The 25124-nt window shown below is 51.1% G+C and overlaps 1 protein-coding gene across 1 annotated transcript; it reads right to left on the minus strand.

The window, feature by feature from the left end:
- Positions 1-1028: 1028 nt before the first annotated feature.
- LOC311610300 (histone-lysine N-methyltransferase PRDM7-like) lies at positions 1029-13100 on the minus strand (the record flags this gene model as incomplete). Its single annotated transcript, XM_084861360.1, is given in 10 exon segments — positions 1029-1106; positions 5036-5087; positions 5089-5229; positions 6258-6325; positions 6746-7017; positions 7214-7315; positions 7905-8061; positions 10261-10310; positions 12024-12483; positions 13050-13100. Coding segments are annotated over 10 exon segments (1431 nt in total).
- Positions 13101-25124: the final 12024 nt, after the last annotated feature.

Consider the following 25124-nt stretch of genomic DNA (forward strand, 5'->3'; position numbering starts at 1 on the left):
AACCCCGGGCTTCTCCCCTGAGTGTGTCCTCTGGTGTCTGATGAGATGTGACTTACGTGTAAAGCCTCGCCCACACTCCCTGCACACATAGGGCTTCTCCCCTGAGTGTGTCCTCTGGTGTCTGATGAGATGTGACTTCTGTGTAAAGTCTTGCCCACACTCCCTGCACACATAGGGCTTCTCCCCTGAGTGTGTCCTCTGGTGTCTGATGAGATGTGACTTCTGTGTAAAGTCTTGCCCACACTCCCTGCACACATAGGGCTTCTCCCCTGAGTGTGTCCTCTGGTGTATGATGAGAGTTGACTTATTTCTAAAGCCTCGCCCACACTCCCTGCACACACAGGGCTTCTCCCCTGAGTGTGTCCTCTGGTGTGTGATGAGAGTTGACTTATCTCTAAAGCCTCGCCCACACTCCCTGCACACACAGGGCTTCTCCCCTGAGTGTGTCCTCTGGTGTTGGATGAGATTTGACTTACATGTAAAGCCTCGCCCACACTCCCTGCACACATAGGGCTTCTCCCCTGAGTGTGTCCTCTGGTGTATGATGAGAGTTGACTTATTTCTAAAGCCTCGCCCACACTCCCTGCACACACAGGGCTTCTCCCCTGAGTGTGTCCTCTGGTCTGTGTTGATATGTGACCCTTCATTGAAGCCTTGCCCACACCCTCCATGCTTGATTGTTACAATTTTTGACATTCTTACTCCCACAGATAATTTCCCTGGGTTCTTTAGATCCATGTTCTGGCCTGTGCTGGGCTCTTCCTCCATTACTCTCTCATGCTCACTGGAGCTCCCCGTTTGTCTGTGGGGAGGTTTGAAAGAGGCCCTTGAAATTCTCCTCTGTCTTATCCTTTTAAGCAGAGGTTTGGACCTTCCTCTGACCTCTTGACCTTCAGCTTTGTCATTGCAGTCATGTGTACCAGTATGCTGCGGCTGCTGCTGATCCTGAGGCTCCGAGCCGGGTTCCTCTGACTGGAGGTGTTGTCCTGCAGGTGCTCCTGGCAGAGCCTCCCAGGGGTGATAGCGTTTCACATGTTGGCTGAGGAACGTCTGACTGCAGAAGGCCACAGAGCAGGAGGGACATGGGTGGATCTCTGGCTTTGGTTCTGCTGAAGGAGAAAGTTTGGTCAGGGCAGGCGTGGACAAGGCTTGTCCCCTGGTAAGACCTGCCCCAGGAATCATTCTCATTGACTTGACAGTGTAAGCTCTGCCTCCCACACAGTGCTCTTTCACAGTCTATTTTTGTTTATTTTTAAAAAATTCTTTTATTGATTTTTTTTTTTTACAGAGAGGAAGAGAGAGGATTAGAGAGTTAGAAACATCAATGAGAGAGAAACATCTATTAGCTGCCTCCTGCACACCTCCTACTGGGAATGTGCCCACAACCAAGGTACATGCCCTTGACCAGGAATCGAACCTGGAACCCTTCACTCCGCAGGACGTTGCTCTATCCACTGAGCCAAACCAGTTAGAGCATATTTTTCTGTTTCTTTGTAGGCACTACATCTTCTTCAGAAATACAGAGACCCTGTATCAAAAGTCTTCTCTATAGCCCTGGCCAGTGTGGCTCAGTGGATAGAACCTCAGCCTGCAGACTGAAGGGTCCCGGTTTCGATTCCAGTCAAGGGCATGTGTCTTGGTTGCAGGCTTCTCCCCGGCCCGGGCCCTGGTCAGGGTATGTTTAGGAGGCAGCCAATCAGTATGTTTTTCTCTGTCTTTCACACTCTCTTCCACTCTCTCTAAAAATCAATGACCAGCCGAAACCGGTTTGGCTCAGTGGATAGAGCGTCGACCTTCAGACTGAGGGATCTGGAGTTCGGTTTTGGTCAAGGGCATGTACCCTGGTTGCAGGCACATCCCCAGTGGGGGGGTGTGCAGGAGGCAGCTGATTGATGCTTCTCTCTCGTCAGTGTTTCTGATTCTCTATCCCTCTCTCTCTCTCTTTCTCTCTGTAGGAAATCAATAAAATAAATTTAAAAAGAAATAAAAATCAATGGCCAGTTTGGCTCAGTGGATAGAACATCGGCCTGCAGACTGAAGGGTCCTGGGTTCGATTCTGGCCAAGGGCACATGCCTGGGTTTTGTGCTCCATCCCCAGTGGGGGAGGGGTGGGCAGGAGGCAGCTGATCCATGATTCTCTCTCATTATTGGTTTTTTTTTCTTTGTAAATATATTTTCTTGATTTTCCACAGAGAGGAAGAGAGAGGGACAGAGAGCCAGAAACATGGATGAGAGAGAATCATGGATCAGCTGACTCCTGCACCCCCTCCACCTGGGACGTGCCTGCAACCAAGGCACATGCCCCCAACCGGAATCGAACCCAGGACCCTTCAGTCCGCAGGCCGACGCTCTATCCACTGAGCCAAACCAGCTACTCATCATTGATGTTTTTATCTATCTTTTCCTCTTTCTTCTGCTCTGAAATCAATAAAGAAATACACTTTTTTAAAATCAAGTTTTTCAAAAATCAACGGAAAAATATCCTGTGGTGAGGATTAAAAAGAAAAAAGGTGTTACAGCCGAAGCCAGTTTGGCTCAGTGGTAGAGCGTCGGCCTGCGAACTGAAGGGCCCCAGGTTCGATTCCGGTCAAGGGCATGTGCCTTGGTTGGGGGCACATCCCCGGTGGGAGGTGTGCAGGAGGCAGCTGGTCGATGTTTCTCTCTCATCGACGTTTCTAGCTCTCTATCTCTCTCCCTTTCTCTCTGTTAAAAATCAATAAAATATATATTTTAAAAAAAAAGAAAAAGAAAAAAGGTGTTATAGATTGCAGACTAGGGACTTTTGAAAAGGGACCATCAGAGGCCATTTCACTCTGTATATGGGTGGTACTATAGTGACTTTCCATATACCTGTATCATCTAAGTCATGTTAAAGAGAAAAACCACAGGCTTGGCTGGGTCGCTCAGTGGCTGAGCATCAACCCATGAATCAGGAGGTCACCAGTTCTATTCCTGGTCATGGCACATGCCCAGGTTTTGTGCTTGTTCCCAGCAGGAGCCGGCTGATCCATGTTGATATTTCTCTCTCTCTCTTCCTTTCCCTTCCTCTCTCTATAAAAGTAATAAAATATTTACAAATAGAGAGAGAAACCATAGGCCCCAACTAGCAATTGCTTCTCTCAGTTTTCCACAATTCATAAAATGGAAATATGTCCTTCCTCACACAGTATTCCCACTGATTTCATTCAGTGTTAGCCCATTTCAAATACAATAGGAAGTCCTATTTCAAAATATCTCCCGAACCATGCCCTAGCCAGTTTGGCTCACTAGATAGAACATCATCTTGGTGACTCCAGGGTCCTGGGTTCGATTCTAGTCAAGGGCATGCACTTTGGTTGCAAGCTCAATCCCCAGCCCTGGTTGGGTGCGTGTTGGAGGAAGCAATTGATGTTTCTCTCTCTATGTCTCTCTCCCTCCCTTCTATTTTCTCTAAAAATAAATAAATAAATAAAATAAAAAAAAAATCAGTAGAAAAATATCCTCTTTTGAGGATTAACAACACCAACAAGATTATTTCCCCAACCATGCTGCTGCTGCTGCTGCTGCTTCTTCTTCTTCTTCTTCTTCTTCTTCTTCTTCTTCTTTTAATATATTTTTTATTGATTTTTTTTACAGAGAGGAAGGGAGATAGAGAGCTAGAAACCATCGATGAGAGAGAAACATCGACCAGCTGCCTCCTGCACACCCCCCACTGGGGATGTGCCTGCAACCAACGCACATGCCCCTGACCGGAATCTAACCCGGGACCTTTTAGTCTGCAGATTGACACTCTACCACTGAGCCAAACCGGCCTCGGCCCAACCATGCTTCTTACACTCCCTCTCCAGCCAATCCACCATCCTTTCTCACTTGGAGTTGAAATAATCTCAGAGGGGATTCCCCACTCAAGTTTATTTTCCAAATAATTAACAAAGCATAATTTTAGAACAGAGAACATGCCACTCTGCAGCTGAAAACTGCACAATTGTCCTGTCTCACTCAGGAAAGTATCTCAGCTTGGATCATAGGCACTGTCTTTTCAGGCTGCTAGGCATCTGTCCAACTCCGTTCTTACCCTCTGGACTGAGACTGAGACCCAAGTGCCCCTCAGCCAGCTCAGCGCCCCACCTCTTCCTTCCCTGCACTAACTGCTCCCTCTGCCTGGGACCTTGTGTCACAGGTATCAAGTGTTATCTCCTGAGAAAGCCCTTCCCTGAGCTTCAGAATCTGGCACACCCACCTCCCCTCACACTGACCCCCAGGCACTTGTCCTGGGCCCATTTTCTCATTTTCTTGCAAGTGCTAATCACTTGTAACATCAATCCTGGGCTTCCCTCCTTCTCCCAGCCAGCTGCTCAGGAGCAGTGATTCAGATAATCGTGTTACTCTGCATTTCCAGTTCCCAAGAACCCTGTGTGGCACCGAGTTGGAACTCACAGGACAAGTCACTGAAATAATGAATGAATGCATGTTAACACATACATTTCATTTAGAAATATGCAGCAAATGAAGAAGAAACAGCTAAAAGGGTCAGAAAAAACCCCACCTTGATGAGAGAGCTGGTAGGTGCCTGAAAAAAAAAATTTTTTTGCCTCTAACCCTTTCAGCATTATATGATGCTTTGTAATTTGTCCATGAAGTATTTAAAAAATTTAAACAAAAATTAGCCCCGGCCAGTATGGCTCAGTTGGTTGAGCATTGTTCCATTCACCCAGAGGTAGCCAGTTTGATTCCTGGTCAGGGCACATGTCTGGGTGGCGGACTTGACCCCCCAGGAGGCATCAGACTGATGTTTCTCTCCTTCTCTCTTCATCTCTGTCTCTAAATCCAATAGAAACGAATTTTTAAAAATTAGAACAAAAATTAAAATATTAAAATTGTTCCTAAGAATCAAAGACCCATGTAACATACCATCAATTTCTGAAGCATCTGATTTTAAGCTTTACTGACTATAGAGTGGATTTCACTCTACTTGAGAGTTGGACCATGAAAAATCAGAGTTCTTTTTTTTTTTTTAGAATTATTTCTTTCCGTGTTAAACAAGAGTGGAGCCCACCTTTCCTGGCCACGAGCTCTGTCTTCCACTTGCTGCCCCACTTGATGCCCAGCTCCTGGCCATACTCTTCTCCATACCAGACCAGCAGCTCACAGCCGGTCCGCACGACCCGGCAGGTTCGGTAGAAAATCTGCCTGTGATACTGAAAGGCCACCAGGTTCTGCTCTTCGTCATCCCGGGCGCAGTTCACATACCTGGGGTCGAGGCAGGTGAAAGGGAAGAAAACCATACGCGATGAGTTCCCACTCCCTGTCATATCCTGTCCAGCTCCTCGCTGACGCTCAAGGCCCTCAGCTCTGATGTCACCCGCTCCCCCAACGCTCCTGGGAAAGCCTCTGTTCAATGCCCGAGCTCTGTCACAGGCCGTGTGAACTGTCTGTAAGTCCTGCTCCTAGTACTCATCCTGCCTAATGCCCTTTCCAAAGCCTGATTCCAGACTTCCCCATCAAACCCCGTGACCTCTAGCGTCTCTCAGCTCCAAGTCAGGCTCTGTGTCGCACCACAGAACTCTTGCTGGATCGAGGACTCTGCTTCTGGATTTGTAACATCAAGCAGCACTCAGCCCAAGTGTACCTTTTTTTGAGAAGCCTTTCCCCATTCTCCCAACACTTTATTGGAGGTGTCACTCTGCTGCCTCCCCCGGTTCCCACAGAAACATGGAGGTCTCTTTGTCTTAGGAAAATAACACAGGGCAGTGGTAGTTTATTCATATCTGTATCCCCTGATACAATAGAGATCCAGCATCCAGTTCTGGTTAGAACCGAGGCTGGGTTGATGTGCTGCCCTCACAAGCTTAGGCTATCCTTGGTTTAAGGCTATCTGGGCACTTGGCACTTCTTGGAAAATAGGAACATTTTGTTAATATTTATGAAATAATTTTTTCATGTCTGTGTGCAATAAGTCCTCCATAGGGACATGGGTTGTGTGATCCATTTAAATAAAGAATTCCCTTTTCTTAACTGGAATATAGTAAGTGTTTAATTAATGTCCACTGGATAAATGACAGAGCAATCCAGTGCCCAAATTGGAGACTTGTATTTTGAGGACATATGCTATACTTTACCTCCTCTTTTCCTAAAGGTCTCTTTGATGTGAAAGATCACTGTGTGGAGAAGAAAGGGGAACAGAGGACTGAGGAGACCATTGCATGATGGGAAGGAAAGACATGTGGGCTGTGAGGCATGAGTGTCCTCTCTGGCACCCAGAGGCCTGGTGACCTTACCTCATCCAGTTGGCCTGAGATTCATCCTTTCCGTCCACATACTCATAGCAGTTCCTCCCTCTGGTGATCTGCATTTCCGGAAAAGAAGTTAAAGGCTGTGTGTGTGCTTGTGTGCGTGTGTGTGTGTGTGTGTGTGTGTGTGTGTGTACATAACAGAATAAGTATGTACTACCATCAGATGTCTTTCCACCTGCATGGAGATTCAACTGCCAATGGGGATCACAGGATATTTTTCTTACTCATCATCTACACGTCTGAGTCGATTTGTCCCGAAAGCAGGAACCCCACAAGGGAGGAGTCTGTACACTTTGCTCCCATTTACCCTCTGACCCTTAGAGAGGAGCTCCATGTTCATGTAAAGTCTGCTCAGTACACCGAGCTAACCATGTTATCCCCATCCATGTTCTAACATGGAGCAGGTGGGGGCCCACCAAGCCACAGGAGGGCCGTGGGAAGCCAGAACACAGGGAAAGAGGTAAGCTTCTCACCAGCCAGGAGTAGCCGCTGTTGGCTGAGGCTTCATCTTCTGTGATCTGGCCCTCATAGGGGCCAAAGTGCAGGCCCACCGGCAGATCACATCCCTCATTCCACACTCCAAGCCCAGCCGCAGGGATGCCTGATGGTCCGATTCTCAGCCCGGGGGGCAGAGTGAGGACTGAGCGGTTGGCGTGCCCCTTGTCCACAGCACTGTCTTTTACAAACGTGGGGGGCCCATGCACAGCACAGCTGTCGATGAAGAAATTCTGACACTTCTCACAATCTGGAGGCAAGAGCGACAGGGATTAGGGAGGGTGCAGTGCATGCTCCTGGACATGAAGAGCTTCGGAAAGAGCTCACATCAGTGAGCCTCAGTCCTGTACTCCGGCTACCAGAGGAAGAGAATGATTGGGCACCCAGTGACTGGGTGAAATTATTGCATCAAGACAGAACACGCCCGTTGGTGAGGGTCAGCTTACAGAGGTAGTCATCGTCCTGGGGCTCGTTGATCTCTTGGTAGACACGGCCCTTTCTCTCTCGTAGGCTGTACATCTTCACTTCGCTTTCCTTCCTCCTGGTGTCTAAGTGGGAGAAGAGCAGGTGAATGAGGGGGTGAGGTCTGGAATGATAGTCCCTGTCTTATCAGAAAACACACAATGTTCTCCCATCAAACGATCACCTGTTCTATATTCTCTGGTATTTTCCTCCATTAACTAAGAGACCAGCACTCCACACTGACTGTCGATGGCTGATTCAATTTTAATTTCTGGATGTTCTCAGAATCAGGTTCAACCTCCGAACCTGTAGTCATTCATGAAATATGTGTTGAGGGCACATTGTGTGTTAGGCACTGAGTAAAGATCTGGCACACACACCAAGAGAGTATGGGTGCTATGATCACAGGTGGATTTATTGGGCACCTTGCACGTGTCAATTGTTTTAAATCTAATTTAATGCTTTCAAACTGTATGTGACCATGTCTCCTTCTGTTCACTTTACACATTAGCATCCAGGAGCTCAGAGAGTTGGTAAGATTTGCTCAGAGCTCCAGTCTTAACTCCAGTTTCAAATCCAGGCTTCTGCAAAGTCCACCCCACATACCTAGGCCATACTGATCAGCCTTTCTAGAAGAATTAGTGGAACTGGAATCTCCAAATTATTTTATCTTACCCAATTTCGGTCTAGGGTTCTGTCCGGAGGTGCTTGCTTCTCCAGGAAGTGGCACTGGTTTCTGGGTCTGCTCTGAGCCACTTGCAGTCAACAAATTTGCTGTTCCTGACAATTCCTTCAAACTAGACTCATTACTTAATGGCGCCCTGGACTTTGCCTTCAATGTGAAAGTAACATATTAAAAGGTAACATGCATTTTTTAAATTATGTATGGCTTACGATATATTTTTACATATATGACTATTTTTTTATTATTTTTTAATATTTTAAATTTCTTTATTGATTAAGATATCACATATTTATCCTCAACCCCCCATTCCAATCCCCCACCCCTCCCCTTTCATGCCCCCACCCTCCTATTGTCCTTATACATGACTTTAATTAATACTTCCACAACTTTTGAAAAATCTGGGAAGTATAAATATTAGAGGAAAAAGAATTGGCCAATGTGGGTTGTGAATAGATCGGAAAGCCCTGGCTGGTGGGCTCAGTTGGTTGAATTGAAGGGCTGCCAATTCCATTCCCAGTCAGGGCACATGTCCCAGTTATGTGTTAGATCCCAGGTTTGGGTCTGTATAGGAGGCAAGTGATCCATGTTTTTCTCTCACACTGATGCTTCTCTTCCTCCCCTTCCTCTCTCTCTCTCACTCTCTCTCTAATCAGTTAAAACATATTTTTAAAAGAAATGGCTGGCATACATTATCATGACAATAAAGAAAATTGCGCTAAAATGTGCAAATTACTATATCATGGAAAGAATATTTGTAATTAGATTAGTTGGTTCCCACCAATTCTGTTTGAATAAGGTTGTGCTACTAGCTAGTTCTCTTCAGTTTCCTGATGTATAAAATGCTAATTTTTTAAATACATTTTTAAATTGATTTTGTACAGAGAACAAGGGAGAGAGATAGAAACATCGATGAGAGAGAGTCATCGATCAGCTGCCTCTTGCACACCCCCTACTGGGGATATGCCATAACCAAGGTACATGCCCTTAACCGGAATCGAACCTGGTACCTTCAGTCCCCAAGCCAACGCTCTATCCATTGAGCCAAACCGGTTTCGGCTAACATGCTAATTCTTAATGTCACAATGAACATGAAACATAAGGATGTTCACCAGTGTTTTGTGAGCTCTTTGAATGTGAGATTACAGTCCTGCTATCAGTTTACCTCTCATCCATCTCTATATTTGAAATTGCATGAAAATTATCTTCATTATTCATTGACCCTCTTCTAGTTTAATTTGTAAAATTGAAAGCACTCATTCAGCAAATGTTCAGGGAGCCCTCAGGGACCCTGAGCTGGGCCTGGGACTTCTGAGGAGAAACAGGTATGAACCAAAGAGCTCACAATGCAGAGGTAGGCAGGCTGAGCACATGATTCAAACAAGATGACACTGCCCTAATGAGAGCTCAGAGAAATAAGCTATACTTCTTACTGGAATGGGCATTCGAAGCCAGTTCCAGATGGATGAGCTCCTATTGAATAGTGTGTGACCTCTATGAAGCCCTTAAGTCACTTTATTATTTATTGTTTCTCAATTGTCAAACCTGAAGCTCCCCAGAGTTGAGATGCTTTCTTTTATTTGACTGGGAGACTCTGATGCTGTGGTTCCTACAGCCTTCTTCATCTGGGACCATCCACTGTGCAAACTGCCTACTTGTCAGTGAGCTTCTGGGAGTCAGAAGTCTTAGTGCATTGCTCACTGCAGCATAGCAGAGAAGAACTGTGCTTGGAATAATCAATCAATAAATGATTAATGATGTATGGATAAGACAGTGGAAACTGCATAAAACTAGGGAAATTTTAATGAGTTGTAAGTGGTTTAGAGAAGAATGTATGGATTAGATTACAGGATACTGTTACTGTGATCTCAGTCATATAATCACTTCGATATGTCTGAAACCTCAGTTTCCACATCAGAAATGGTGATAGTTATAGTACCTATCTCATAGGGTTGTGGTAAGGTTTAAGCGAGTTTATTTATTTATTTTTATTTTTTCTCCACTTTTTTTTAAATTAAATTATCTGTGTACATATCTTACCATTCCCCCCCTACCATTCATACCCTCCCTCCCCAGAGTTTTGTGTCCATTGATTGTACTTATATGCATGTATTAAGCAAGTTTATTTATGTAGAATTCTTAGTGTCTGAAGCATTGTGAAGATAAAACCAGTGGTAGCTACTATTGTTGTTGTTGTTATTAACTCCTAAGATGATATTGGGCATTTTGTTGAGGAGGTTAGGAAAGGAAGGTGGCAGTTCCTAGGGAGCACTTATTTTTTTCTTCTCTTCCCTGCATTTGCATCCAGGAGGAAGATTTTCTTTTCAACAGGATTTGGGAAATACTCACCTTCTGATGTTTATTCTGTTCCACTCTGAAGGCCACCCAAGAAGGTTTAACTAAAAGATGGTGAGAAATCAATTTAAAAAAAAAAAATATATATATATATATATATATATATATATATATATATATATATATATATATATAAAATGTTTCAGAGAGGAAGGGAGAGATAAAAACATTAATGATGATAGAGAATTATGGATTAACTGCTTCCTGCACACTCACACGCCAGGGATTGAGCCCACAACCTGGGCATGTACTGTGACCGGAATCAAACTGTGACCTCCTGGTTCATAGGTCGATGCTCAATCAATGAACTGTGCTGGCCAGGTGAGAAATCAGTTTTCGTTGTTAATTGCTTCAAAATCTGGAGATTCTTATTAGGGACACAGAATTCTGAATCAGAGAGTACTCCAAGGACAGATCAAGGAGGATTGGAAAATGTTTTCTGAGGTTTCATTGGGCTTATGCTTTTATTGGGAACATCAGCTAATTTTCTTAAAATGTTTAAAAATAGACAAAACCCATTCTGTACTTCATCCTCTGTTCAATATATATATTTAAATTGGCCCAGCCCTGGCTGGATGGCTCGGTTGGTTAGAGTATCGTCTTGTACACCAAAAGCTTTCAGGTTCGATCCTTATTGGGGTGTAAACAGGAGGCAACTGATCGATGTTCCTGTCTCACATTGACGTTTATGTCTCTCTGTCTCCCTCCCTTCCTCTCTCTTAAATCAATGACTAGCCTTGGGTCCTAAAAACCAATAAATAAAAAATTGGCCTTTCATGACAAAAATATAATAAAGTTCATGTAACTGCAAAGAAACTCCACTCTGTAACCTGGCCTTCTCCTGTCTTCTGTTTTCACACTGACCCTGTCCAGTCCGATGGCACCAGGATCACCTTGATTCCTTTCTTTCTTATCCTTCCCCCTTTGCACTGTGCCCACCTTCCCTGATCATTAGATTCTGATCAGCATCATCCAATCTTAGGAACAAAGACTCAGTTCTATTCACCACAGAAACAGAGTTTCTGGCAAGTTAGAGATAACATCGTGACTTCAGCTATGTTTCAACCTCAGACCCATGGAACTACAGACCATATTAACCAGATGGTCATGAAACCTGGCTGATGATGACATGGCTGACATGTAACCTGAAACAATAAGGAACTACTTCCTAGCCTTGCCCACAGCCCAACCCCCTAACCACCATGGCTAATAATTTTCCCATATGTCCCCATGCAGGTCTTAGAGCACTGCTCATCTGTCAGACCTTCCTCCTTCTATGTGATGACAACTCTTCTAAATTAGTTATTCTTTATTTTATTTTGTATTTTTTAGACTTACTTATTAATGTTCTATAAATATATAATTATTTTATTTTTTCTATCACCATTTATCCCCCTCTATATATTTTTTTAATCCTCACAGTGTGGCTCAGTGGTTAAGCACCCACCAATGAACCATGAGGTCACAGTTGGATTCCAGTCAGGGCCCAAGCCCAGGTCCCCCTCACACCCCCCCCCCCCACAAACACACACACAAGATCCGGGTTGGGGGCCATGTGGGAAGTAGTGGATAGAGGCTTCTCTCTCACCTACGTTTCTCTCTCTCTCAAATAAATGTACTAATAAAAACGAGTTTATGTGAATAGCCCCTGACTGTATAACACTGTTTAGCATTTTGCTTGTCCCTGGTAACTCTCGAGATGCAGTCCGACCTACACCCAGGTGGGGTTCAGGCACATTCGCACCCTCCGCCCTCACCTCGCTGCCTCGGGGTCCACTCTTCATCGGAGTCCTCCGAGTCCTCGGCGTCCTCCGCTGGGGGCTTGGCCGTCCTCCTGCGGTGGCACATGAAAGCGGGTCGAGGGGCCCTGAGACCTGGAAAGAAGGAAAGTCCGTCCTGCAAGTGAAGAGCTGAAGGGGGACGAGCACTGAGCCAGCGCTGGCCGGGCTGGGACGGGGCGTGAGACCGGGCGCTGGAGGGCCGCCAGGGCAGCACCAGCCCCGAAGGAGCACAATGCCCGCCGGTGTGCGCCCCTGACGGCTGCAGACGGAGCCCTTCACCCCCTCGCCCCCCGCGCCCCGCGCCCCGGTCACCGATCCTGAGCAGCGCCTCGTAATTGCTCTTCACGTTCCGGTGCCGCGCTCTCTCCCAGGCGCTCATCTGCGCCCACTCCTCCCGGGAGAAGTAGACGGACACGTCCCTGAAGGCGTCCCTGGTCTGGAGGAGGTAACATCGTCAGCCACGGCGCAGGGGAGACCGGGAGGGGGCGCCCGGTCCCCACCGCCCCCTCACCTCCCGCGGACCCCACCTCCATCACCCCCCCTCACCTCCCGCGGACCCCAACCCCTGTCCCCACCCCACTGTCCCCACCCCCTCCTCCCCCGTCCCCACCCACCCACCCCTCCCCTGTCCCCACCCCTCCCCCACCGCCCCCTCACCTCCCCCGTCCCCACTGCCCCCACCCCCTCATCTCCCCGTGGACCTCACCCCCTCCCCTCACCCCCCTCACCCTTCCCCTGTCCCCCCCCCCGTGGACTCACCTCCCCGTGGACCCCACCCCCTGTCCCCACCCCACTGTCCCCACCCCCTCCCCCCTCCCCACCGCCCCCACCTCCCCGTGGACCCCACCTCCCCACCTCCCCCACCCCTCCCCCGTCCCCACCGCCCCCACCCCCCTCACCTCCCCGCGGACCACACCCCCTATCCCCACCTCCCTCCCCCTTCCTCTGTCCTCACCTCCCCCGGGCCCCCCTCACCGTGGGCCTGCACCCCGCTCTCCTCACCTCCTCCTCGGGGCTCTCGGGCCGCTCCTGCGGGCACCTGTCCGGGTTCATGGTGCCCGGTGCCTGTGGAAGGAGGAGGTGCTGAGGGGGCCGCTCCCCCCTCCCCGTAGGGGGTCCCCACAGGACAGACCGGACCGCGGGGACAGGGCGGGTCAGGGCAGAGGCCCCGCAGCTCGAGGGGCGGACTCCTTCCCGCCGCCGCCGCTGGGGTGTCCCAGGGCCCTGAGGGGGTGGTCCGGGGTCTGAGGGGCGCGGGTCCGGGAGGGACAGAGGGGCGCGGTCGGGGGGGGGGACACTGAGGGGCGCGGTCAGGGGGAGACAGAGGGGCGCGGTGTGGGGGGGACTGAGGGGCGCTTTTGGGGGGACTGAGGGGCGCGGTCAGGGGACTGAGGGGCGCTTTTGGGGGGACTGAGGGGCGCGGTCAGGGGACTGAGGGGCGCTTTTGGGGGGACTGAGGGGCGCGGTCGGGGGGACTGAGGGGCGCTTTTGGGGGGACTGAGGGGCGCGGTCAGGGGGAGACAGAGGGGCGCGGTCGTGGGGAGAATGAGGGGCGCCGTGTGGGGGGGACTGAGGGGCGCTTTTGGGGGGACTGAGGGGTGAGGTCGGGGGGACTGAGGGGCGCGGTCGGGGGGGACTGAGGGGGGAGGTCGGGGGGGACTGAGGGGCACGGTGGGGGGGGGACTGAGGGGCGCGGTCGGGGGACTGAGGGGCGCGGTCGGGGGGGTCTGAGGGGCGCGGTCGGGGGACTGAGGGGGGAAGTCGGGGGGACTGAGGGGCGCGGTTGGGGGTACTGAGGGGGGCGGTCGGGGGGACTGAGGGGCGCTTTTGGGGGGTCTGAGGGGCGCGGTCGGGGGGACTGAGGGGCGCGGTCGGGGGGTCTGAGGGGCGCGGTCGGGGGGACTGAGTGGCGCTTTTGGGGGGTCTGAGGGGCGCGGTGGGGGGGACTGAGGGGCGCGGTCGGGGGGGGGACTGAGGGGCGCGGTCGGGGGACTGAGGGGCGCGGTCGGGGGGGGACTGAGGGGGGCGGTCGGGGGGACTGAGGGGCGCGGTCGGGGGGACTGAGGGCGCGGTGGGGGGGGGCTGAGGGGCGCAGTCGGGGGGGGGTCTGAGGGGCGCGGTCGGGGGTCTGAGGGACAGAACCGGCTGGGGAATTGCACCGGGGATTGGGGAGCAATGGGCGGCGAGGCTGAGGAGGCCCCTCAGGACAGACCGGGTCTTCCCCCCAGGAAACACGGGGTGCTCCGTGAGGGGATTTGGAGTTCTGTGAGGAGCCTTGGGGTCTCTCAGGAACAGGCTTCAGGTTTGGGGACGTTGAGTTCCACGGACCGGGGTTTAGGGTCCCGGAGTTGGGGAATTTGGTCTTTCTGGGGGCGCTATGTTTAGGGAACTGGGGCTCAGGGGAATGGGGTTTTCGGGGTGTGCTGGGGATTTAGTATTTATCTGGGCGCGGAGGCTTGGGGTCCTCCATTCTGACAGGAGTGGGAGCCTCTCAGGGGTCTGAGGCTGGGGGTGAAGGCCGGAGACGAAGGGGTTCACACGCGAGGCCCCCGTTTTCCTGTCAGTCTCCGGGCCGCGCCGCCCACCTGGCCGCGGTCCCCGCCGAGCCCCGCGCTCCCGCCCCGCGCTCCGCCCGCAGGAGGTGTGAGGCCGGGGCGGAGCTTCCCGCCTGTAGCGAGCGTCAGCTCCGGCCGCCAATCAGGGCTGCCGTCACTGGGCCCTGCCCGCCAATGAGAGGTCCGAAACGCGGAAAGGGCGGGGCGAAGGCTGGAGCCTTCCTGTCAGTTACGGGCAGGAAAAGCCCGCCCCCCTCCTGCGGTGATTGGCTGCCCTGGGTCCTACGAGGGTCCTACGAGTGTCTGTCAAGAAGCCTTCAGCCCGGCGCGTCGGGCGGATGTCCAGGGCTTGGTTCCTGCGGAGGGACCCCAGGAGCCGGAGCCCCCGCTCGGGCAGGTCTGGGGGTGACGCGGCCTTCCTGCCGCCTGACTGAGTCTCTTTCCACCATGTGGTATCTAGGCCCCGGACTTCCTTCCAGGCCCATTTGTGCGCTTCCTTAGCGAGAACGGCGCAGCCAGGTGGCAGGCGGGACTTGCATTGTGGGGTCCGAGACTCAGGCAGAAAAAGGAAACAAGAAGGAAATAGGAAAGCACCAGGAGAACTTTAAATCCCAAAGAAGTGACCTGATGAGTCAGAGGCATGTTCAAGTAATGCAGGTCTAAAGGCTTCAGAGATAAGACACAGATAAAACCGAACAAAGCAACACACACACACACACACACACACACACACACACACAAACAAAGAGTGCAAGTAATCTGCACAAAAAGAAGTCATCGATGTAAAGAAGGTGCACAGAGGAGGGTCAGCTGACCTGGGACCGGCTTTCAGAGGTAAAATAGAAGTGTCTGGCCCTCACCTAGTTTTGGTCCCAGAAATACAAGGCCAGTTCCATGTGTTGGAAACAAGTTGCTGGAGTCATTGCTCTGGAACGTAATAAAGGGAGACCTCACTAACATGGAGGTGGAGAGTCAGAATGGGGGTGCGGTGCAGGGAACACAGTCCATTACAGGCCCCACAAGAAGGGGTGCAGCCCTGGCCGGTGTGCTCAGTGGTTAGAGCCTTGCCACAGGCTGACACTATCCACTGAGCCACACCAGCCGAAGCCACCGGGGCCACTTTAAGAGTAAGCGATGTTCTGCCTGGCCAGCGTGGCTCAGTGGTTGAATGCCAACCTGTGAACCAGGAGGTCACGGTATGATTCCTGGTCAGGGCACATGCCTCATTTTCGGGCTTGATCCCCAGTGGTGGGTGTGCAGGATGCTGCTTGTCAATGATTCTTTCATCATTGATGTGTCTCTCCCTCTCCCTTCCTCCTTTCTGAAAGAGAGAGAGAGAGAGAGAGAGAGAGAGAGAGAGAGAGAGAGAGAGAGGACAATGTCCTGTGAAATAATGTAAGTGGAGAAAGGGGAAGATAAGGTCGTGGCACCTTGTACCTCAGTGAAGCCGAAGGTGAAGTACAATGGCGGGCCTCACATGGCAGTGGGGTGGGCAGATTCTAATGCTGAGTCTTGGGCGGGGACAGTGAGACAAGGCAGCATTGGCCTGTTTGTCCTCTGGAAGCTGGAAGGAGCGCTGAGATGAACCGCTGTGGCCAGTCCCTCAGGGAGGGAGGCTGCGGGCTGTGGCCAGGCAGGCTGGACACTTGTGTCCTGCAGGGCTCAGCTGTGCTGTGTGAGCCGGGCCTTCCTCCCCGCAGTGGGCAGTGGCCTTTCCTTTATGCAGGGTTCCCTGACCCCCCCATCCCCAGCAGCCACCCCCAGAGCGCATTCCTGGAGGAGGGTCCGGGCACCAGGCACCAGCGTCTGCCAGGCAGGACAGGCAGACAGCTTCCTAGTGAACCTGCCCCCGCCCCAGAGGGAAGCCCACAGAGCTTGGCTCACAGAGCTGGCTCAGCTTGTGCTGAAGTCCCTTGCTCACAGTTTCTGGAAACCACAGCTGTCCCCTAGCCTGTGTCTCCAAAGAGAAGAGGGTGGTTTTCCCCAGACAGGACGCCTGGGAACATGAGAGTGGACAGGACATCTGTGCTGTGGACGGTGTTTAGGCCTGAGATTCCCTGCCGCCCAGCAGCCTCTTTCTGGCATTTTCTTTCCCAGCTAGAGGCTGTCAGGATTTCTGAGCAGCGTAGAGATCCTGGTTTTATTTCAGAGTGAAGGTTTAAAGGCCTTGGCACCTAGGTGCTGTGGCTCGGCCGTGGGGCAGGGACAAGGGTCCAGGAGCCGGCACACAGGAGGGACTGATGAATGTGCTCGGGGAAGGGGGTGCGGTACTCTGCTAGATGGAATTTCTGAGAGGGACCCCCAGGACTGGGGCCCCGGAGTTTGTGTCTCACTAATATGTTCCTGAGGCCAGGTGCCGAGCGAGGGCAGGATGATAGGGGGATACGAGAGGGAGGGGCAATCCCACGTCAGGTGGTGGGAGGACCCTGGCCGTTCCCATAGTGACATGGAGTCTGGGACAGACATGTGCAATTTCCTTTAGGGACCTGCTGACACGTCTCCCTGGGAGCTGCACTGCCAGGATGTCCCCACCACTCCTCTGCTCCCTCGTTGGGTGTAAGGTGCTCTGTCTCCCTCCCACACCCACCCCCAGCCTGTCTCCTCTACGTGACCTTCTCGCTGCACGTGTCCTCTGTGAGCCGCTCTGGGGCACTCCCCACCGAGCCATGTGCTTGTCATGTCCCACAGGTCCTGCTGGGCGCTGTGTCCCGAGGGCTCTCGGAGGAGATGGGTGTGAGGGTCTGGCACCTGGGGGGCTCCTGAGGGGCAGACACCCTCAGGCATGTTCCCCACCAGGTGGGAGGGGCGGCTCGGCGCTCATTGGAAACCAGCCCTGTCCTGACATGGCCTCTCCTGCAGCCTCCCGTAGCTGGCTCCTGCCCCATCGTCCTTTCCGGGCCTGTGCCTGCCGGGCAGCTGAGTGGGCCCCTGCCGTCCAGCCCGGTGAGCTCTCCTAGGGGGCACCGTGGGTCCTTCCTCCCTCCTGGACTCACACCTGCCTTTGGAGGGAGCACGTTGGCCAGCGATGAGGTGGGGGAGCCGGGCCAGGGTGCCTGCGTGTGCAATGCTGTGCTAGTTTTCCAGGTGCCGATGCCTGACCGCCAGGCCTCCGGAGACGCCTTCTGGGTGGCCAGGATGCTCCTGGAGCTCGCGGGGGGCAACCTGGGCTGAGCTGCCCCCGGGAGCCAGGCCTGCATCCCAGGGGAGACAGCTGTGGACATTCGACCGTTCGGTCAAGTTACAGAGCCTCATCCCGATGAGAAGAGGAGGCTCCGCCTTCCCTGGGGCTCCGCTGGGCGGTGTGTGCGAACCCGGCCGGCGCCCTGTTTGCCCCGTAGTTTGTGGCTCCGCTGGGCGGTGTGCGCGCCCCCGGCCCACGCCCTGTTTGCCCCGTTGTTCGGGGCTCCGCTGGGCGGTGTGTGCGACCCCGGCCGGCGCCCTGTTTGCCCCGTTGTTCGGGGCTCCGCTGGGCGGTGTGTGCGGCCCTGGTCCGTGGCAGCTCCCGATGTGGGAGGAAGCGTTTGAGAAATGTTAATGGGTCCCAAGTCGCGGGTGTGTGCTCCCCTCAGACCACGGCGGACGTTAGGGCCACCCCCGAGCAGTTGTGGGCAGGAGACTGTCCCCCTGCCGGCCACCCGCCTGCCCGCCCTGCGCCCTGTGCCCTGCTCCCTGCGCCAGGCCAGATGCCCCCAGCTGACGTGGTGCGTGGGTCGTGGGAGTGTGCTGGCACTTCCGTGCCGGTGGGGCTTCTCCGAGTGGCGTGGGGGGTCCCAGCAGGCGGCGGGTGCCTTTCCCTCTGAGGTTGTAATCCGTAGTGTTTGCCACATGTTCTGTTCAATTACATTGAAGTTTCATGCTCTGGGCGCCTGGTGCTTATTCACCCCGAGCACTGCCCGTCACCGTGGCTGGCGGTCCCCGACCAGCATTGCACAGCATCACGTGTTGTCTCGTGTCTCCGTGTTACACTAGGGTCACGGGGACATCTCTGCCATCTGCCCTGACCGGATGGTGCTGTTGTGGGAGCAGGAGCTGGCCTGGGGTGGCAGTTGCCAGACACAGGCACAGGGCCCCAGGCGCCCTCTGTGTGGCGCACCTCCTGGCGCCAGTTACCCCCTTGGCACCCGTGACGCTGACACTCAGGACTGTCACCTCCAGGAATCGTCCTAAGAGCCTCACCTTCTCTATGGTGCCCGGTGACGTGTGCTGAACAGGTTGTGTGTTATAGCGAGGAACAAAGGCAGTGTGTGCCCCTGGTGCTCATGGGATAGTGGGGGAGATGGGCACAGCAGGCAGTCCTGAGGCTTGCCAGTAGGATGGTGTGAATGAGGGCCGCTGGGATCCAGGGTGTGTGGAAGCCAGTGCTTGAGTGGCTAGATGCTGGGAGCTCCCTGAGCTTGGACACCACAGCCGAGGGCCCTCGCCGCCTCCTCCACTCCGCCCTGTCATCCTGGGGCCCATCTCACCCCGCCTCATGGCCGGAACCTTCCACCCAGACACATTCATTCACACCCCTCATTTTTTATTCCCCCAAACCACCAACCTTTGATTTTTAAAATCTTATTTGATAATGATGAAACATGTAAATTGACCATACCTCCACTACACCCACAGCCAATCATAGTGAGTATATAAATTAACCCAACAAAGATGGAGGTTAATTTGCATACACACCTGGGTCCCAGACACCTTCTTGGCAGCCAGGTCACTCCCAGCTTGCCATTGGAGGGCCTGAGCCTGCGATTGTAGTGTTGGGGGCTTCCCAAGCCTTAAGCCTGGGGTTTGGGAAGGGGCCGAGCCTGTGACCAAATGCAGACCCTCTGGAAGTCAGCACTGGGTTGCCCAGCTGCAGCCTGGTGACCCATCACTGACTGCTCAGGTGGCTGAGCCCCAGAAAGTAAGTCAGGGTCTGATCTGCAGCCTCAGTGGAAGCTGTTGATCAGTGTACTCCTTTCTCTTTCTCTCCCTCTTTCTTTCTCATCTTTGCCAGCCTCCAGGCTTTTCTTTATTTCCTGGCCTACTCGGGGGCTGCTGTTAAGCCCCGCCTCTGTGATCGGGCCCAGAGATAGGCCTGGAGGTGCTGACTGGCCAATCAGAACCAAAGGTGGGTGTTGTGGGGAACCAATGGCTGTCTAGGAGGCGGAGCTTCTGACGCTGTCTGGCATAACAACCGAACAATCAGAACCAAATCTTAATAAATTCCAATATTGCTTCATACTTTTTTCAAGTTACTGCAGTGACATTAGGTTATTAAGATTGAGTACTTTTTTCTCCTAGTAAATTAGTTGTAAACACATTTTTTTCTTTAAATATATTTTATTGATTTTTTACAGAAGGGAAGAGAGAGGGATAGAGAGTTAGAAACATTGATCAGCTGCCTCCTGCACTCCCTTTACTGGGGATATGCCCGTAACCAAGGTACATCCCCTTGACCGGAATCGAACCTGGGACCTTTCAGTCCACAGGCCGACGCTCTATCCATTGCGCCAAACCGGTTTCGGCACATTTAAAAAAAAAAAAAAAAATTTATTGATTTTTGTACAGAGAGGAAGGGAGAGAGATAGAGAGTTAGAAACATTAGTGAGAGAGAGTCATCGATCAGCTGCCTCCTGCACACCCCCTACTGGGGATGTGCCCGCAACCAAGGTACATGCCCTTGACCGGAATCGAACCCGGGGCCCTTCAGTCCCCAAGCCGACGCTCTATCCATTGAGCCAAACCGGTCCCGGCACATTTTTTTCTTAATAAAAGAATCTAGTGAAATAGTTTGGTTTTGAAACAGATAGGTTTTGAAACCTGTTCTTGTAACTCAAAGGGTTCTTTCTGTTCAATAACCTATGCCTGTCTCTTTCAGAATGAAAGGTGCTAAGGCCAAGAATCCTTTATTTTGTGATTTTTCAGAATTTAATCATAGAGCAGAATTATACGCTGGTGTATGGGATAAACGGTTATATTTTTTTCTTCAATTAAGTTACTTATTATGCTGTACATGCATATGGATCTCTGTTTTTATTTACTATGCTAGCCCTGAAGGGACGCTGTCAGCCAATTCCTGCGCAAAAATAATCCTCTGCTGCCCTCCTGTGGCCATTCAAGGACACCATAGTGTGCCTCTGACCATGGTGCTGAGCTTCCAGGTAAAGCCCCGTGAACACGACCAAATTTCTGCCCAGAAAAAACACCCCCACAAAATCCTCGAGGCTGTCCAGGGCAGCGATCATTCTTTTGTCACGGCTCTGTGTTCTTACCTCTTCCCACCCCGGCTCCGCAAAAGGGAGGCCTCCGTAGACTGCTGCACTGAGGTTCCCCTATGGCTACCCACCCACCACCCTGCCTGATATGTTCGTTGGTGCCTTTGTTAACTGGAGTGGTGAGTGTGTGTCTTGCAAGCAAATGGTCTAACCATTGATCACCACCATCTACAAATTATATGCACTTTTGTTGTTATTACTCTGAATTTATTTTTACGTCTAATTTACCTACAGTGATACATTACTTTCCGGTGTACAACATAATGATTCAACATTTACATCCCTCACAAAGCGATTACCCCATCCATCTAGCTCACATCTGTCTCTGTTGCCTACGCTGCAGTTACATCTCCATGCCTATTTCCTGAGAGGTGTGATGGACTTTTCCAGCCCCAGTGGGGACAACCCAGGGCTGGTGTTGTTCAAGGTGGATAGTGAGCAAGATGGTGGCAGAGCAGCTGGAGGCTAATGTGTTTCAGAGGATGGAGGGGCTGTGTGGTGGAGCAGTGTGTGTGACTGCAACATTTCACGGGCCTAGGCTAAAGGAGCAGTGGCTGTTTGGGTGAAGGAGGTGAGATTCAAAGTCTCCTGCAGCTGCTGTCACAAGACAGGTCCTTCCAGAAGCTCCGGGGAGAACATGCAAGCCTTTTCTATCCCCTGAGAGGGGAGCACCCTGGATACCCCACAGTCCCAGTTCCAGTGTGATTACAGAGGCCCTTATAAGGGGAGGCAGTGGGGTCAGAAGCGAACAGATAGGTGAGGCTGTGCTGCTGGCTGTGGACAACGGAGGCCAAAGGAGAGGCATGACTTGGGGGAGGCTGCAGTCTCATTGAGGCCTTGTCCTCCCCGTGGTTGTGGATGCCAAGCATCAGGTCCTGCAGGTTCTGGTGGAACATGCGGTTGATATGTTCTTGACCATCCTGAGGGCGCTAACGGCGGCGGCCGGCGGGCCGGAGACCCGGGAAGCCCGATGCAGACGGTGTGCAGGGACGGGGGCCGCCTTGCTCCCTGGGGAGCAGTGCTCCGCCCCCGCCGCCGCCACAGCGGGGCATGCAACCAGGCCAGTCCCTGGCAAGATCCGCGAGGCAGGGTGCGCCCCATTCCCTTCCCCTCAGGCTCTGTCTACTCACTTGAATTTATTTATTCATTTATTTTTATTTTTTCTGTCTATCTAATCACTTTAAAAAATATACACTCTAGGGTCAGAGGCCAAGGGTGGGACTGGGGCTAGGGCTGGGGTTGATGTTAGGGTTTCAGGGTGAGGGGTCAGGGTCAGAGTTGCGGTTAGGGTCGGGTCAGAAGTTGAAAAGGCAAATTGTAATTGGAAAGAGATTTTGCTTTGCAAAATATGACTACTTTGCTGAAGATGAATTTGAAGGGGGTAAGGTGAATTTGTGTTCCAGAATGTGAATTACTCTGTATTTGAGAAGTATCCAAATGAGTCGCTCTTTCCAGGATCCTTATCAATTCCAATATTGCTCCATATTTTTTCAAGTTACTTATGTGACATTAGAGTTATTATTACTGAGCACTTTTTTTTAATGTTAGTAAATTAGTTGTAAACAATTTTGCTTTTCTGATTAAAAAATTCTAGTTAATAGTTTGGTGTTGCAGCACAGTCATTTTGAACCGTGTTCGGGTAATTTAAGGGCTTCTGCTTGATACCTATGCCTGTCTCTTTTAGAAAGAAAGATAAAGTAATTCTGTAGAAATGTGCTAAGAGTAAGGACTCTTTATTTTGTGATTTATCAGAATGTAATCATAGAGCAGTTATACACTGGTTTTATATGATAAACGCTTTCATTTTCTTTCAAGTTAGTTACTGTTTTTACTGTACATGTCTGTCTATGGAACTATATACTTATCACACTGGATCTGCAAAGGAAGCGGTCAAGCCAAAAACTATCTTATGCTGCCCTCCTGTGGCCATTTAGGGAATAGCACACTGTGCCTCTGTCCCTGGTGCTCATATCCCAGCTCAAGCCCTGTGAACCCGACTAAAAATTCTACCCAGGAAAACATGGTCACAAGGTCAGCTGGCCAGGGCGGCAATCATTCCATCCCTGGAAGGACCGCAGTCACAGTTGTGTGTTCTTCACCTCTTCCCGCTCCAGCCCTGCAAAGGAAAGCCTTGGCTGCTGCACTGACGTCATGAATCCCTTCGAAACCTAGAAGCCACCATTATGGAGGCAGCCTGTCTTCACAGAGAGGTGCTGGAGTATGGTGAGGCTGCGGCGTCCAAGAGAGAGGTTGCCATTATCGATACCATCTGTACAGCGAGGTCTCCACTGATCATGCAGCCAGTACGGGGCAGGTGGCCTCTCCTAAGGCAGCCATTACGTTGGAGGCCGCTGTCCATGAGGCACCAGTAACCTGGAGTCTGCTACGATTACAGCAGTGGGTACCGTGGAGGCCGCCATTATGGAGGCAGCCAGTCCATACAGCGAGGTACTGGAGTATTGTGAGAAGCAGTGTCCTTGCGAGAGGCCACCATAATCCACTAATAAGGCATGCAAGACGTCACAGGTATCCTTCACTAAGGTTATTAGTCATAAGTTACTGGTTACTAGTTACCAGGGTACATGTTACTGCTTACTAGTTACACGGTTAGCAGGTAACTGATTGCCTGGTTACTGGGAAACTGGTTACCAGGTAGCTGGTGGCCAGGTTATTATTTGCCATGTTACTAGTTGTCTGGTTGCTAGTTACCTGGTTACTAGTTACCAGGCTATGGTTACTAGTTACCAGTTTACTTTTGTAGCCATGCAAGAAATAACACTGTGTGCTTCTGTCCGTGGCACTGAAATTCCAACTTATTCCCTGAGAACGTAACAAAGAATTCTGCCCCAAAACAAGGGGGGGGGGCAACAACAAACAAACAAACAAACAAACAAACCTCAAAATCATCCAGATGGGAACCATTCCTTCCCTGGATGGACGAGATTTTGCAATCCTTCCTGGCCAGCCCAAAGAGAGGGCTCGGCTGCTGCAACGACATTGTGAACCTGTGCATTCACTGTGCTAGTCAGTATCCTAGAGGCTGCCATTATTTTTTTTTCTTTTCTTTTTGAAGTTTTTATTTATTTATTTATTTATTTATTTATATTAAGATATTATATGTGTGCCAAAACCGGTTTGGCTCAGTGGACAGAGGGTCAACCTGCAGACTGAATGGTCCCCGGTTCGATTCCGGTCAAGGGCATGTACCTGGGTTGTGGGCATATCCCCAGTGTGAGGCTGACCGATGATTTTCTCTCATCGATGTATCTAACTCTCTATCCCTCTCTTTTCCTCTCTGTAATAAATGAAAAAAATATTTAAAAAAAGATATATGTGTACATATCTTACCAATCCCCACCCCCATTCCCAAACATGCCCTCTAGAGGCTGCCATGATTGAAACCGTCAGTAATGGCAAAGCCACCGTTAATGAGGCAGCTGGTATTATTTGTGAGTGTAGTTTATGGTAGACACATGCCTTTTTTTTTTTTTTAAGTATCTCAAATTTATTTATTTATTTTAAATATATTTTATTGATTTTGTACAGAAAGGAAGGGAGAGAGATAGAGAGTTAGAAACATCGATGAGAGAGAGTCATCGATCGTCTGCCTCTTGCACACCCCCTACTGGGGATGTGCCCACAACCAAGGTACATGCTCTTGACTGGAATCTAACCCGGGACCCTTCAGTCCCCAAGCCCACGCTCTATCCATTGAGTCTTTTAATGCAAATGTGTTCTAAAAAGATTGTGGTGAGTGGTTTTTGTTGCAACACATTTTTTTTAAAGATATATTTTATTTACTTTTTACAGAGAGGAAGCTAGAGAGATAGAAAGCTAGAAACGTCAATGAGAGAGAAACATCTACCAGTCGCCTCTTGCACACCCCCTACCGGGGATGTTCCTGCAACCAATGTACATGCCCTTGAGCAGAATCGAACCTGGGACTCTTCAGTCCCCAGACCAATGCTCAACCGCTGAGCCAAACCGGTTTCTGCACAACATATTGTTTTTAAAAATGTATTGGAAAGTTGTTTTATTATTTGTTAAAGGAAGAGAGAGGAGGGAGAAATCTGGAATCCTTGATGAGGGAGAATTGGAATTCGTGATAATTGTTGTTGTGGGTTGTGCACCCCTTCTCTCCGATGGTCGCCAAGGGGTTATCCGTCGAGTGTTGTCTGGCAGTTCCCTGTGTGACTGAGTGGCACCCTGAATGAGCCCCCCCCCACCCCACCCCCCGAGTCCTTTTTGAAGTGATGAAGTGGAGAGTGTTGAGC

Source organism: Pipistrellus hanaki (assembly GCF_964339955.1).
Source record: "Pipistrellus hanaki genome assembly, chromosome: 15".
Taxonomy (NCBI): Eukaryota; Metazoa; Chordata; class Mammalia; order Chiroptera; family Vespertilionidae; genus Pipistrellus; species Pipistrellus hanaki.